This window comes from Etheostoma cragini, chromosome 1, assembly GCF_013103735.1.
Source record: "Etheostoma cragini isolate CJK2018 chromosome 1, CSU_Ecrag_1.0, whole genome shotgun sequence".
NCBI classification, from domain to species: Eukaryota; Metazoa; Chordata; class Actinopteri; order Perciformes; family Percidae; genus Etheostoma; species Etheostoma cragini.
Genome location: NC_048407.1, coordinates 5,518,678 through 5,534,544, shown reverse-complemented (window position 1 = coordinate 5,534,544; position 15,867 = coordinate 5,518,678). Strand labels below are relative to the sequence as shown.

At 40.9% G+C, this 15,867-nt stretch overlaps 1 protein-coding gene across 1 annotated transcript; it reads right to left on the bottom strand.

Annotated features, from left to right (window-relative positions):
- Positions 1–201: 201 nt before the first annotated feature.
- On the bottom strand, positions 202–6,206 carry mex3b (mex-3 RNA binding family member B). The gene is made up of 2 exons (XM_034867840.1): positions 5,577–6,206; positions 202–2,915 (listed from the first exon to the last, which is right to left on the bottom strand). Exons 1-2 carry the CDS (start codon positions 5,794–5,796, stop codon positions 1,546–1,548), a joined length of 1,590 nt encoding a protein of 529 aa, XP_034723731.1. The 5' UTR covers positions 5,797–6,206; the 3' UTR covers positions 202–1,545.
- Between the last annotated feature and the right edge of the window lie 9,661 nt (positions 6,207–15,867).

Sequence of the window (15,867 nt, the reverse complement as noted above, 5' to 3'; positions counted from 1 at the left end):
ACTCAACAGTGAATGAAATCAACCGCAGATAATTCAAACACCACAAATGGCATACACACTATATAGGGAACTGTTTCTGTGATAGGGAACAGTTTCCAACAAAGCTAACAGGTCAGGAATAATAATAATAATAATAATAATAATAATAATAATAATAATAGTTAATAATAAACGGGTCAGGAAGAACACGAGAAGCAGACACCAAGTCAATGTACCAGTTTTTATTGGACTTATATAGAAATACTTAAAAAAAACATGAAGGAGCACCATTACTTAAGTCTTACTTTTTATCATGTATAACTTCAAATGTCAGAAAAATAAAACTCTTAATACATTTTTCAAATCTTGTCTCAGCAAATATAATATTAGTATTTGACCATGAGGTTAAAGGCCCTTTATCATAAAATAAAATATACTTTGTTCTTAAACTTTGCTCAATAAAGTACATTTACGCTCAAGTAACTTCACCTACATATACATAAACAAGTGGTAAACAAATGTATTAAAATAGAAATACTAAAACTATAGTGGTGCAACAGAAGCCTGTAATTCCCACTGGAATCTAATTCATACAAATTTTTAGAAAGCATAAACGTTTTTTTGTGTGTTCAACTTACTAAGTTTTGTACATTTCAATGTTTCATAATAATATAGAATAAAATATGCTTTATATTACTGAATAAAAAATATGCTGGGTGAAGCAGATTTTAAAAGACGTTCTTGTTTTGTTTTTTGCTGAACCTATATAAAAAAAAAACTCCATCCCAACAGAATACTGTCAAATGCAATACACAATTTTGTGGACTCGGATTTCCCACCCCACAGTCGTGTGATATTAAAATAATACAGTGATCAATGCCATAAGGCCATACTTAAAAAATAAACAAGATTTCAACCCAGCTACAAAAAGTTCACTGAACTTAAATTAAAATATCTGTAAACATCTTGGCGATAAGAAATATAATCTTTCAAGTCAAAAAAGAATAAAATACTTTGATCTGTATTAATGTCATTTAAAACAGTCCAACGTGTGGAAAATGATTCTATACATGTAGGATATGTTCCCCGTCACACTGTGTCTGACCTCAAGCTGCAGTATCTCTGGAAGTCAGCCATCCTGTCAGGGCTAGAGCCCCCCGTGTTCCCCAGCCATGCCCCCCCTTCACTACATTCAATCTGCAAAACTGGGAGGGCTCCGCCGGCTAACAGTCTACGGTTTGACTCAAGTACCTCCGTGCTGACCCAACAATGTCCCTCCACTTCATAAATATAGGTTACAATGTACTAGAACTACTGATTACTATGCTGTAATCTTTAAAACATGCACTTAAGATGTTGAAAATATTTCCCCACGCTACAGTATATTATTAACAACTACAAAAAGGGGGGTGTGTCTGTCCCTTCTTCTGGATACTGCAGCCTCTGACAAACAAATGCATATATACCTATGTACACTTTTCCCAAAAACGGATGATTGGCTGATCCCATTAAAGCAGTACGAGGAGTCTCGCCGGTGACGAGACGTAGTCAAAAGAGTCACGCTTCTTAAGAAAATATACGTATAGCCTGAGTGACGCCGGCGTGGCAGACGGGGCATTTGGGTTCGCTCCTCTCACAGATGCGGTTGGCACACTCCATGCAGAAGAGATTGTGCCCGCAGGGGACCAGTGCAGCGATGACCTCGCTCTCGAAGCACACCGAGCAGTCGCGGCTGCCCTTGCGGCTGGTGCCGGAGGAGGTGGAGGAGGAAGAGGACGAAGATGAGGCTGAGGAGTCGCATGGAACCCCAGGGAGGTGGGGCCCCGGTAGGGAGGAGTAGCCGGGGAAACTGAGTGGGCCTCCACCCGGGTCGCTGCACACACTACGGGTCAATGGGTGCTCACCGTGACCGGCGCTGTGCCCGTGGAGCGTGGGGGACAGCCTGGGCTGTGGAGTGCAACCGTTTGCCCGCCTCTGACTCGCCGCTATCCCGTTGGCATTGGTGGGGAATATGGCTGAGGTGGAGCTTGGGCTGGGGGAGCTGCCTCCGGTAGAGGAGGGGGTCATGCGACTGTCGTACTGGGACCACAGGAGGCCTGGCGGCGGCGGTGGCACTGTAGGGTCAAAAACCGGCGAGGAGTCAAAAGTCAGATCAGTGCAGTCGGGCGAGATGGTATCGCTCCTGTACACAAAGCCGTTGCCGTTGATGTTGTTGTTATTGTTGTTGTTGTTGGAGGCGGTGTAGCTGAGCGCCGGGCTGGGGGGGCTATAGTCGGCCATGCGCGAGCCGTTGTTGCCGAAGTAGGAGTCTGTGGAGGCGCTTCCCAGCGACGAGGATGAGTCGTTGCGGTAGTTGGAGAAGGGCTTGCGCGCCGAGCTGGGGGTCATCCCGGCGCTAGGCTTGGACCACAGGATGGCGTGGCCGTGCAGATCTAAACCCACGTCTGTCCCGTTGGCGTGGAAGTCGTTCTCGTCCTGAAGCTCGATGAGGCCCCCCGTCCTCATGGCGATGTGGGCCTCGATCTCTTCACGCGCCCGGTCCACGTTCTCCGGCATCCCTGTCACCTCGAACACCGGCTCCTTGTCTCGGCTGGGCGTCACAATGTAGGTGTGAGTCTGCTGCTGGATGCGCTTGATGGTGGCGCCCTTGGGGCCCACAACCAGCCCCACCACGCGGTACGGCACCCGCACCTGGATGGTGGTCTGTCCTGGCAGGTTCGGGGGTCCAGGGACCGGGGTGCCGCTTCCATTCAGGCTGGTGTTTTTGTTCCTGGAGGCCCGGATCATAGAGAAGTGCTCGGCGGCAGAGATGATCTCCCTCCTGGCCATGGCCACGTCCTCCCTCCGGCCCGTCACCACAAACACCGGCTCCTCACCTCGAACCGGCGTCTTGATGTAGGTGTTTGTCTTCGCTCGCAGCGCTTTGATCTTGCAACCTGAGGCAGGGAGACAAAAAAGGGGGCGAAAGGTGAGGCCAGTTTCCAAAATAATAACAGCTCAAAAACATGTCATGTGTTAAATCATTACTTATGAACTATTCCAAACAGCTGCTGGATGTTTATTATTGTATCTTTCAAAAGGCCAACGGGCCTCAGAAATCGGGTGAAACCACCCCTCCTTTAGGAGAAGAACAAATTCAAACCACATGCTGCACCACCACAAACATACAGCAGGACAAAAATAACTCTAAAAAGAAAGCTCACTTCTGGGTCTTGTTTGATCTATGCTCTTTTACTACAATATAGTTGGCCATCTCCAACAACATGTTAGACTCTTGATCCTTATTTTGTACTAATAGCATTATGGAAAGAGGGGAGAGCTACTTAATCACTTCACAACCTGGCACTGGTGCAGAAAGTGGCATTCCAACAGCACATACACACATGTCTTTATGATCACACTGGGACCGGCTGAGGAAACAGCCTTAGAAGAATGACATAATTAGCAGCGCAAAGCCCGCTGAGTGGGACAGGATGATGTAACCAGTAATGAAGGGGAGAGTACCTAACCACCTAAACTCAGTCTTTACAGCCAATTTAAACCGTTACCGACATAAATTCATAATGAGTTAAAATCAATGAATGTAGGTTAAATGAGGACAGGGTCTCTTTTATGGAGGCTCCCTGTCTTAAAATAATCCAAGGAGTCACAGTTAATCCACAACTTAATTTCCCTTTTTGTAATCTCATATGACCTGACAAAACGGGGTGTAAATAGATCTACTTGACAAAATGTCCCACTAGGTGTGTTACTACACATCGCAATGTATCAATTCAAAGATCCACAAACCAACAACAATGATGCAAAGTAAAAAGTTCGATACAGATCATCTGTGAGGTGCCCCTTGATTTTAGATTCACACTTTATATTTCGTCTTTTCATTCATTGTTTTATTTAAATGTTTGAAGGACCTTTGTTATAAAACTGACTAATCACATTTTAGTTACTTTTTTGAGTTGATATCAATTTAACTCCTATAGGCATATGACATTGTCTCATATTGATAGCAGGTCCCTGAATATAATAATTAACATAGACAGACTTTAAGATCGGTAAATATCCTATCAGTGTCCACAGAATCAATATAATACCATTTACAGCGATAAAACTTGTAATTTACACCTAAAGCTGGGCAATATACAGTTATTATATCGACATTGATATACGGGGCTAAATATTGTCTTTGATTTTGGATATCGGGATATGACACCAGTGGTGTCTTTTCCTGGTTTTAAAGGCTGCATTACAGTAAAGTGATGTCATTTTCTGAACTAACCAGACTGGTTTTATTATTTGCCCGTACCCACTTAAGTTACTGTATCCACATTATTTGTGTCAATGCACCAAAACTTTCATTGTGTTTTAATATTTTATGAAAGCACCAATACTCAACCCTACAATATCGCAGCTGTATCGACATCAATGCATCTGGTCAACAAATATCGTGATATTTGATTTTTCTCAATATGGTCCAGCTTATTTGCCCCCATGTGTCCCACTGTAGTCGTTTTAAAGTGGAGGGTGGGGGTATCTGGTTCCTTTGTTTTTCTGGGAACAACAACAACAGCAGCAGCAGTGTTGCAGGGAGGGGGAAAGATTCCGCATATGTAACGAAGTACCGCCCTAATGTGTGTTAGCTGGGTCTGTGTGTGCATCTATGGGCGTCTGCTGCCTGTGGCAAGGTAACATCGTGACCATTGTCCTAATTTGATCCTGTAAAGTTACAGCCCATTATCTTGAACGTTAAATGAGTCCGGGGAACGAGTTGCAAGCAGAGTATGAACAAAGACAGGCACATCTGGAGTTATTAAGAGGCAGTGTTCCCTGCAAGCTAAGAGTTTTGTGACTTAACGTTACATTTCCTAATTTACCAAATCACGTTAATGATTAAAATAACCTGTCAAGTCAGCGGCCACTGCTGCACTTTAGCCTACCTAGACGTTTTGGAAGTGTCTGTAATGTAATTTAGATGCAGGGAGTTCACATAGCTAGCTTACGTACCGGGTTGTGTTCCTAAAACTAAACTCCATTCATTTTTTTAATATTTTAAATGGGTGCTTTTACATATCTACAAAAGTATACATTTTAGAAAAAATGACTTTGTATTTTATCAGAGTTGTTTCGGCGTACTCAGTTCGGCATGTACAGAAACATCTAAAAAGGCTTTTATTTTACTTAAATGTCAACTTTTTTAATTGGTTTATGGTACTCTCTGTAGCACACAACTGTGTATTTAGCTATAGAGGAGGAACAACATGTAACTAACTGGCGAGACACACAAAAGTTCGCGTTTTATATAACTGTTAACTGCCTGTTGGATCACAGAGATGCCGAATTCACGAGTATAGCTTCACATTAAGATAATAGCCATTAAAAGGCAGGTTAAGTGCTTGTGCAGGGAAGCAAGGCAGTGTTAAGATAAGACGTTTGCAGTATTTCGGCGTGTTTTGGCATTCTTGTCCTCCCACACAGGATAATAGCTCGGGACGTGCTCATACCTGTGTTTGGGTGCATGGCCGTGTAGCTCACGTTTCTACTACAACTGCGAAACATGACAAATATAAAGCTTAACTGACTAGAAACAGAGAAACACACACCCTGTCTGCCCACAATCTCAGCCACATGCTCGGAGCTGGGAACCGGTACGCATTCGGTCATGTTGACGCTCTTTTTCCGGGGCTCCTGGTTGTCGTACAGGGAGTTTTCGTCGTTGTCCAAGCCGAGCAAGGAGAGCTGGTCCAGGGCAATCTGCAGGGCTCTCTGGTCGTCCAGTGCATCTCCCTGGACGCTGCTGTCGGCGAAGAGCGAGCTGGGCATCTTTGCGACTTCGCAGGGTTGCGGGATCGGATAAAAGGCAAACGGAAGGAGAGTAAAGTAGGAGTTAACGGGGGAGAAAGACAGGAGAGGGGAGGAGGAGGGGAGAGGCACCGGACCCGGTTCTCAAAGACAACTGGTCAGTGGAAATCAGTGCGGCTGCGGGAGGAAAGAAAAACAGTACAGGGAGCTACAAAAAACATCCACCCCCTTTGTTTTTCCTGTACAAAAAAAAACTGGAAGTCCCGGTCCTAGCCGACCCAGGCTGTGCTGTTGCACGAAAAACAAAACAGCGTTATTTATTCCAGAGCCGGCAGTGAAGATAGTAATAATATTCCTTCCTGACAAAGGGCCCCTCCCCGGCTGGCTTCCCTCAAGTCCTCTGTTGCTTCTGTCTGAGTCCTTGCAGAACCAGACAGAGAGATGTGCGGGTGACGTCACCGCCTGGGCAGGGACGATGCGGTGCCGCGAGGTCATTTACATATCCGAGAGCTGATTGGCTGCACGGGTGTTGAGTGGGCGGTGTTAAATCCAAAGGCACGCCTGCTTCTTTGTTCTTCGTCTCTCTCTTTGTCTCTCACTTCTTGTCCGTTTGCTCTAAACTCAGGCAGTTCTGTAAGATGTTGAACCCTCCCGTTATCCTCTGGTCAAATTTGACCCCTTTAAAAAATGTCTATCTAAAATGTGGGTATCTTTTTATTCAAATTACCCCCAAAAATTGGATTGGATTCCATACAACGCTCTTTGCAAATACAATTGATTACTTTCATTCCTCTGATCTTAACTATTAGTCAAAACAATTAATCATTTCTGCTTTTTTTAACTCAAATATCCGGTACAATTCTAAATAAATGAGGGTTATTGACAATGAATTCCTAAAAGTAGTGTAAAACTAGTGATAGTAAGTTGGTGTTAGTGAAAACTGAAAAAAAATCAGAAAAAGGGATGAAAATGTAAAAAACAAAAGATGAAGATCTCAAACAACCCCCCCCACACACACACACACACATACACACACACAAACACACACACCTCTCTGTGGTCTAATTTGAAGAAGACAAATGGGTTAATTATTGCCAGTATTATTACTATTGTTATCACTTTTACACATACAGCAGTGGGACCACAAACATACGAGGATGTAAAGCCCAGATAGGATTATAGCATGCAGTTAGTTTAAAAATTGAGAACTTTTTTTTTAATCTTTAGAGAGAAAACTACATTAATGACTAAAAAAAGTCAGTACACAGAACTCTGGTTAAGTTGTTTTTTCATTAATCATTAATAGGAAAAATAAAACATTTATCACTATTCCACATGTAAATAAAAACTCTTCAGCATAATGTCTCATACTACAATACACATGAGTATGTTAAACAGAACATAGAGAAAAGGAAAGAGTATATTAGCTCATGAGAAAATGTAAGTGGACAACATTTTAAAGAATACCAGCAATAAAAGCACACTAACAGATTTCATTCATTTGCGCCAATCACTTTTTATTTATGTTGAAAAGATGTACTGTTTTTATAAAATGCAGAAACGCATTGTATCTCCATGATAATTGAGCAAGCTCCATCTGATGAAGAATACCCTGAGATGTAGTGGAAAGCTCTGGAAAAGTAAGTAATTTAATTTTTTTTGGGAAAAGGAACTGTATATTTATTCAGATTGGCGCTTGCAGCTATGGCACCATAGTGACTCCAAATTTAGATTGTGAGTGTTTCAGAAAAACTACAAGCTATAAATAAACTATGTTAAAATCAATTGAATTCTCTGGAAATGCATTGACATAAAGCAGAAAAAGTATGTTGTTTTGGAGGTACTGGCTTGTCATAGAGCAATGACATGGTAATTCCCCATGAACTCAAATACTCTTGTGTGTGAGCAGTAGTGTCATCACGTTGTTTTCACTAAAGTCTTCTGATGATGTGATATTCCTACAGTGGTTTTTAACATTTATTACACAGTGATAATCTTTTTTAATTTATCTTGGCAGGGGAGTCCCAATGGAATATGGAAAGCCTTCTGGCCTCCACGTAAAAATGTTTTAAAAAAAAGTCTTTAAAAAGCTGTTTGCCGGGGAGAAGGGTATTCTATGTGTTATTACAAATGCAGTATGTTTATTTAGTATGCAGTTCAGTGTCTATTTAGTAACTATTTTATCACACTGTTGTTGAATGTTATTTTTTTTCTAAGCGAGTGGTGATTGTGAAATGTTTAAAAAAAAAAGTGTTGATCATTGAAAAGAATAAAAAGGCCTTTAATACACCTGAGATCCAGGAGTGCAGTGCTGTTGACATTAACTACAGGCCATTTGCATATGATTTTGGCATTTTTCTCAGTGATGTGTGGCTCTTTGAAGCCTAAGTGTTAAGCACATCGCAGGGTGATGAGTTGGTGGCTTTTGTGGATGGCCATAGACCGAGAGAGGTGGGAGGATGGGTGTGCGAGGGGGGTGGGTGGGGATTTAGGGCGGTTGGCAATCATAAAGGGGATTTCAAGCCGATTCAAAACCGTTGAGACCAGAAGCACTTTGCTTTGTCACATCACTCCTGGAGCACAATGCCAATGCTAATGAGGAGCTGCACTGGGACTGGAGGAAGTGATGGGATGGGACCCTCTTGTTAATATTTGACACCTCAGCTCCCCCTCCCCCCTGCACCCTACCACCCCCTCCCAATTCCTAGCAGTCCTCAATCTATTCAATTCCATTTAGGCAAAATGTTTCCCATACTTTTTTTTTTTTTATCTTAGACAATTAGACAAACGCTAGACAAACATTTGATACGATTTTGTCTCATGAAGAGCACTGTTATCAGAAATGAATTTGTGCACATTATTTGAATATGTATTTTATAGTCAGTCCCAAAGAGATATTTTGAAAGTTGCTGGGACAAAAAGGGCCTATATAAACATATTGCCTGGTCATTCGAAATGTTATTTTCTAAGATGAAGGTTCTGAGCCTTTCTCCACACTGCTAGAAATAACTCAACCACGGATTAAAAAGATTATTACACAGTTATATACAGTATAATTGCTTTCCATATAAAAGTTACCTTACAATTCCACATGCTAATATGTAGGATGAATTTAATGAATTTAAAACAAAATTAGTTAACTAAAATATCTCACTTCAAGGCCTATGGTTGTTTTCCATCATATCACATATCCTTCACCAGTAGAGGAAATCATTAAAGCTGCAGGAGGTAGAATAAAAAAAGGAAGAATTTGATGTAGATTGAGACTTTCTCCTGTGTCTCTCTCTCTCTCTACAGTAACATTTACAGCACTAATCATTAATTTCATCCAGATAGCATGCTGTTCTATAACGACATTTCTATGTGAATGGCCCTTCCATTTTCTTGTAAAGCGTCCTCAGATGACATCCTGTGCTTCAAGGCTCTAGCTAGCTACAGAAACATGAACTAGCCACAGTGGTAAGCTATGGTTAGCAGAATGCTAAACTACCAGCTGGGTTACTGCATTTACGTTTCCTCTCACACCAGTAAGCGGTGCCACAGCTTTGGCCTCTGATCCTCGTAACAGGCTGCTGCCATCCAAACCAGGATTTTTTCGCAGATTGCTTGAATTACAATACGCTGAAAGATTATTATGGAAGTTTTGCCTAACAACACAAATAAATAAACTGTGTATCTCACCTGTAATTACTTTCAGCTCTTGTCCATATCTGGCTAATAAATTGAGGTTCAAAGTTTATTATTTACCTTAAAAACACAAAGTACAATCCCACCAGAAGTTTCACTTGGTAGCTTTTTACCATATAGTTGAAGGAATTAACTTCAAGTATAAACTGCTTCCATTTTGCTGGGGAACCCCCTGGAACCAGCTGAGAGCCACTAGAAGTTCATTTGTGTTCAGAGCAGAGTGCTTTAGGCCACAAAGTGGGAATTGACTTGCCTTTACAACTATCACAATATTATTTTTAACATCTGGAATTACTTAGCATTAGCACACACCAAAATATATTAGAAAATAATGTGTATTAATCTGTTTTTTACAAAGATTGTTTAGTTATCTTATGTGACTATATCTCTCAAAAACATCATTCTATCTCAGCACCAAATCTGATATCCATCACATGTTGAATCCGATGATTATGTAGCTGTGATATATAGCTAAGCTAAGCTACTGTCAGTTTTTTTTTATTAAAATGTCTGTATATTAATTGGTTGCACCTGACCGTTGCACTATATCCTTGCCTCTGTTCCTTGTAGAGAAATAAACCCAAAGCAAGACATCCTGCAGCTGAGTTTATCTACATTTCCATCTCTCTCTGGCTGTTTGTGTCCACAGAGCTGGTGTAAAATTTTCCCTAAGCTTTGGGGTCCTGATAAAATAAATTGTTACTGAATTGAATTAAGAGCCTGGTGTTGTCGGGGTGTTGCACGGGCCCACAGTGTATCCACTGCTCTTTCCTAAGCCCAGATGGACGCTGATCGCAGCGCCATGGCTTATACTTGTTGTTTGGTATTAGGCGTTAGCCAGCTGCTTAGAGGCGATTACCCGTATGCCTTTTAATGAGAGGAAGAAAAGCTTATTCTGTTCTTACCCAGAGAACGACGGAGACAGACAGGGCTTAGTGATTACTCTGCCAATCACTGTGCTGTAGCTGCAGGGTTGACACAGACACAAACACTGGGTCATGGTGAACTGCAAGTCACAAGATATAGAGTAGCCTGTCTGCTCGGTCCTCCGTCACACCCTGACCTCATATACTTACACACACACATGCATAGGCAGGGGTGGACCGTAACACATAGACAATTACTTGCATTACTGTAATAAAGTAGTTTTCTTCCATACTTCTACTTTTTAAAGTAGTTTTTAAAAGATGTACTTTTACTTAAGTAGGTTTTATTTGAAGTATTGTACATCGCTAAATGTGTTTTGTGATTACATTTTGTTTTAACAACATACAACTTACAACATGAACCCCCGGCCCCCCATCATCATCATCACCACCTACCCAGACAAAAATCAAGAAACAATGACACAGTAACTACAGTATTCCAGACCACTCAACAAAATAATAACCAAATAGACAATAAACCAAATAGACATATGTTTAAATGATAACACCATAAGCCCATAATACACGTCGCTCCCCAGCACAAAGCTTCTTAGGAGCCCTCCAGAAAGCTCAGCTACTTTCCCCATTTTATAGTATAGACATCCAATCTGGCAAACAGTTTATATAAAAACATTTCAAACGCTGCTACCTCGCTACACTTTAAATCACATTTATTAGTGAGTTAAAAAAAATGAAGTAAATAAAACATGCAAGGAAAGAATCGCGCCCCGGAAACTAGGCCACTGCAGTGGATGATGGTCAGAATGGGCAGTGGCAGTTTGTTTTCACTTACGCTAAAATCACAAGTTATAACCAAAATCCTATTAAATTCTACTGAAGTTGAACTCAAAGGAAATAAAGTGAACCCCTAATCATATTTGAGCAACTGGCTTTAGGCTACTAGTAACTGCGTGGGGAGGGATGGGGGTGAACCGAAGGCTTGTGTCATGTGGATGCACCAACATATTTATTGTCACCAATTAGGGCTGTAGTACAAGTCAGAGACCATTTTTCCAAGGTTTTGGACTTGTCTCGGACTCGCTGGTATTTTGACTCAGACTTGTCTCGGTCTCGGCCACCGGTCTTGCCAAATATGCCTTTTGGTCTTGACCAAGTCCAGGTCTCTTTATTATGTTTGTAATAATATTGGAGGGAAAGTGAAACCTAGTTTAAGTGGGGATATTGTTCGGCTTTTCACAAGTTTAAACAGCAAACTAAAGTTACGCCGACGTTAGCACAGCCTATCTTTGTTCTTTCAAGAAAGGTAGGTTTTTGTTACGTTACACACAAAGCTAACTGGCTATAGTTAGCCTGTACGTATGCTAGCGGACGTTAGCTATCGTTGCCAAGCCAGCCAGCAACTTTGGCAGTTGAGTTTTGGCAAGCTAACCACGACAGTATTGTTGCCAACAATCAACCCCTGCAGTGATGGTTGAATTGGGAACACACATATTGTGCCATTTGAAGGATACTATGGTGTACAAATACTTGTACTGTTTAGTACTCTGTGAATAATGGTTCTCAGCTAATCATAATCTGTAGATTTTCTTGAGAAGATTTTATTACTGATTGTATTTATTGTAGTACAAGTAATACTACTTTTACTTAAGTCAAATATTTATTTATTCTTTCCACCACTCAGCACCATGCAGCAGACAGAGCAAGTTAGCAACTAGCTGGTAAACATAATTGTGCCTTTAGCAGCTAAAGAGACACTTTTTTTCTCAGGACTTGGTGGAGACCAAAACCAAGATAAAATGGGAGTAAATATTTAACTTACATTCACCATGTGGACACAAAAACTCACAAACTCTAAATAATTTTGCTGGATGTGTAGACAGGCAATGGTTTGGTAACACAACACTTTATAAAGTGATTATATGTCAGATGTCATGTTTTAAGCTTGTTCTGCTGTCACACAATGGCAAATCAAAAATCAACTTATTTCAAGCATTATTTGATTGTCAAGTTGTATTTTTCTTGATTCTAGTGCAGTGGCCTGCAGTGGCCTCTCTTGTATTAAGATTATAGAAAATAAAAAAGGGGGATTTCTACTAATTTGTTGAAATATACAACATGTTCAAATATTCTTACTCCCATGGTACTAAAATGAAAATGGTTTTACGATTCAAATTTGACAGAGATTACTTGAAAGATGGAAAGTTTACTCAGTTAATGGTGCAATAGCTGTCATTACAATCAGGCATTCAGCATATTGGTTTTTATTTGGTTTACAATGTTGACTGGTCCTGAAAGCATCAGGGTTCTTATCGGCTGCTATCATTTGAAACTCTTCAATACTAGTGTTGATACAAGTAATCAAAGAATATTATCAAGGTTACAAATCTTACCACATATCTAACCATTGAATCAAACATAAAATGCATCACTTCAAAAAACTAACCCAAACATTGCATCAAAATAGGTTAAAAATATAAATTGTGCAGCCCTAGTTTAGAAGGTATCATAAAATGAAATAAAAACATTTCCATGCTATTTTTGTCAGAGTAGAAACGCCTCAAGCACAATTCTACCACAGGACATTAAATCACGCAGGGTGTGATTTGCCTGAGGGGATGCGTGGGATTTCACCCTTTTCTGGTCTACATATCTCCCACATGGCCTGTTGACAGTTTTTTTTAAACATCACTATATGCAACCACTGAAGTGAGCCTCTTTGTTCTAATCAGGGGAATCAATCGGTGTGTAAATAGTATTAATCTTCCCGCCACTAATCCACACACCGCAGAAACCAAAACACACAAAAACCCTTGAAAGAGTTGAGGCTTGCATGACGGGAGCTGTCACTGAGGATGTCTTGAGTAGGAGGAAATTGTTTTTAAGTCAAAAACATAATTGACGCGTTTTCTGCATGTCATACTGGCAAATAACAGATGATAAAGGAAGGATGATTCATTTCCTTTTCTTGTTGACAGCTGGAGAGGGAAAGGTAACTGAAGTTGGGTATGAGCTCATCAGTATGCATGTATTCTCTTTTTGTGTGTGTGTGTTGTTTTTAATTTACTTCTTGATGTCATTGTGGGAGAAAGTGAATGGTTTTTATTTCACATACTGTACATGCAGTGAGGCAGCCTGCTTTGAAGTATTTGAAGGTAGGGCCGCACAATATATACAGTTTTTTTTTCATTATTGCAACATCAACCTGCGCAATAAACATATCGGGAAAGACACTTAGAGTTTTATTGGTGTTAAAAATATCAGCTGAAAGCTGCACTTCCACTTTCCGTATGGTAGCCTACAACATTGATGTTGGCTTTTTGAAATCCCTGAAATCTTTTTTGAAAACAAACCTTAACTTATGATGTGTTGTACGAGTTGTTTTGGTGCTTGAGATAAGTTTACCAAAGTCTTTTATACATGTTATTTATGATTAAAATTGTTTAAATAGTTCTGAAATTATATGTACTAATATCCCTTTTTGAGTCGAAGTTTGGTCAAACATCAATTGATGAGTCTTTGGTAAGTCTTTCGTCTTTAGAAGCTTAACGTTTCCATCCACTTTTCAATTGAATTATCTGATGTTCTCTAATCGTTCTCTGTCTTTTATCTCTTTTTTTTAACTTTTTTGTCCATATTAAACATTGTAGGCTTTTTTTGATTCAGATTTGAGATATTTTAAGGTGTCTCAGGTAAGGGACCGGGAGACCCGGGACAATCAGGTGTAGAGTCTCAGGTAAGGAAAAGGGAGACCTGGGACATTCAGGTGTAGAGTCTTAGGTAAGGAACAGGGAAACCAGGGACAGTCAGGTGTAGAGTCTCAGGTAAGGAACAGGGAGACCAGGGACAGTCAGGTCTAGAGTCTTAGATAAGGAACAGGGAGACCAGGGACAGTCAGGTGTAGAGTCTCAGGTAAGGAACAGGGAGACCAGGGACAGTCAGGTGGAGAGTCTCAGGTAATGAACAGGGAGACCAGAGACAGTCAGGTGTAGAGTCTCAGGTAAGGAACAGGGAGACCAGGGACAATCAGGTGTAGAGTCTCAGGTAAGGAACAGGGATATCAGGGACAGTCAGGTGTAGAGTCTCAGGTAAGGAACAGGGAGATCAGGGACAGTCAGGTGTAGAGTCTCAGGTAAAGAACAGGGAGACCCGGGACAGTCAGGTGTAGAGTCTCAGGTCAGTAGGTCAGGGTTAGTAGATGAGCTTTACCAGTGGCTCACTAATGTACATTATGATCAGCTAATTTAACAAGTGTACAAAAGCATTGCATTTCTTTTATATTATTTTAAGGTATTTTTGTGGCTTGATTATAAACAACTTAAAAATAACTAAATGGTGACAAAGAAGAAAATTTGTGCTCAATTTAGTCAGCTTTTTCATTGAGTCAAGAGAAACACTGACAAGAATGACAGTGGTACAGTCTCCATGCTACACTAATTATAGTATTAAGGCTTCCCACAGTACACATAGACTCTTAAAGTATAATTGTGGCTGCATTATTTATGTCCCATTCAAAAATTGCTCTTTAGAAATTTTATGTTTATTGCCCCCTAAATCGCAATTCATTATTTATTCAGCAAATAGCGTTTCCATCAGCATTTATCTAATAAGCCGTAGGGTTAGGGTTAGCAATAGAAAATCCGATGACATTGAACGTGCAAACTTTGTGTCCATATTCATGAAATTCAGTTGTATTTTACTGTTTCCACAAGGCATTTTTTTACATAGGCCTAATCAATTCAGTGTTAAACATGTTCAATAAAGAATGTCGGTAATGATTTCCTTTCATGTGTTTTAAATTAAACAAGCAGTTTGTTGTATTTTGTATTTTGTATTAGAAGAATACTGAAAGCAGCAGAACTGAGAACATTTTAATATCTTTTCATTTATTGCATGTATTATCCTCAACACGATAGTCAACAATGGTATTGAATTGCATGTTTTCTTCTTATTGTGCAGCCCTATTTGAAGGTTTAGAAATGGTGCAGGCTATGTGCTGGGATCTGCAGGTATGGATGCAGCGCAATCTGCCTCTCCCTCCCTTTTCTCTTTCTTCCTCCTCCCATTTCCATCTTTTCCTCTTATCCCTCTCTCCCCCTTCTGCTTCTTCCATGTGTCCCTTTTTTTGTTTGCTCCCTCCTCTCGCTTTCCTCCCATCTCTGTATCCCTCCCTCCCTCCCCTCTTCGCTCTGACACACTGAACTGAAGTGGCACTGCTTCCCTGCGCTGTGATTGGCTGCCTGCCAGACGCTGGCTGAGCCAAGCAGCACAGCGGCAGGGCAGCTGGAGCCGGCGGCCCTGCCACAACGCACCGTTCACCCTCCTCCTCCTCCTTCATCCCACCATTCCCTCCTCCTCTTTCCCCTTGACAGCCAGCCACAACCCAGCTCTTTGTCTTTGCCTCCCTCTCCTTCTTTTCTGATGCTACATCCACTCATTCTTGATTTTACAAAACAAATATCTTTTGCAACATTTATAGTGTTTCAAGCCCCTAAAACGGAGACATTTGGAAACACTGCTG

What these genes read in the sequence shown, in the direction of transcription:
- mex3b (XM_034867840.1), bottom strand. Translation starts at nt 5,796, where the DNA reads ATGCCCAGCTCGCTCTTCGCCGACAGCAGCGTCCAGGGAGATGCACTG. An exon ending in TGAGATTGTGGGCAGACAGG is followed by an intron (nt 2,916 to 5,576) that starts GTGTGTGTTTCT and finishes TCCCTGCCTCAG; the next exon opens with GTTGCAAGATCAAAGCGCTG.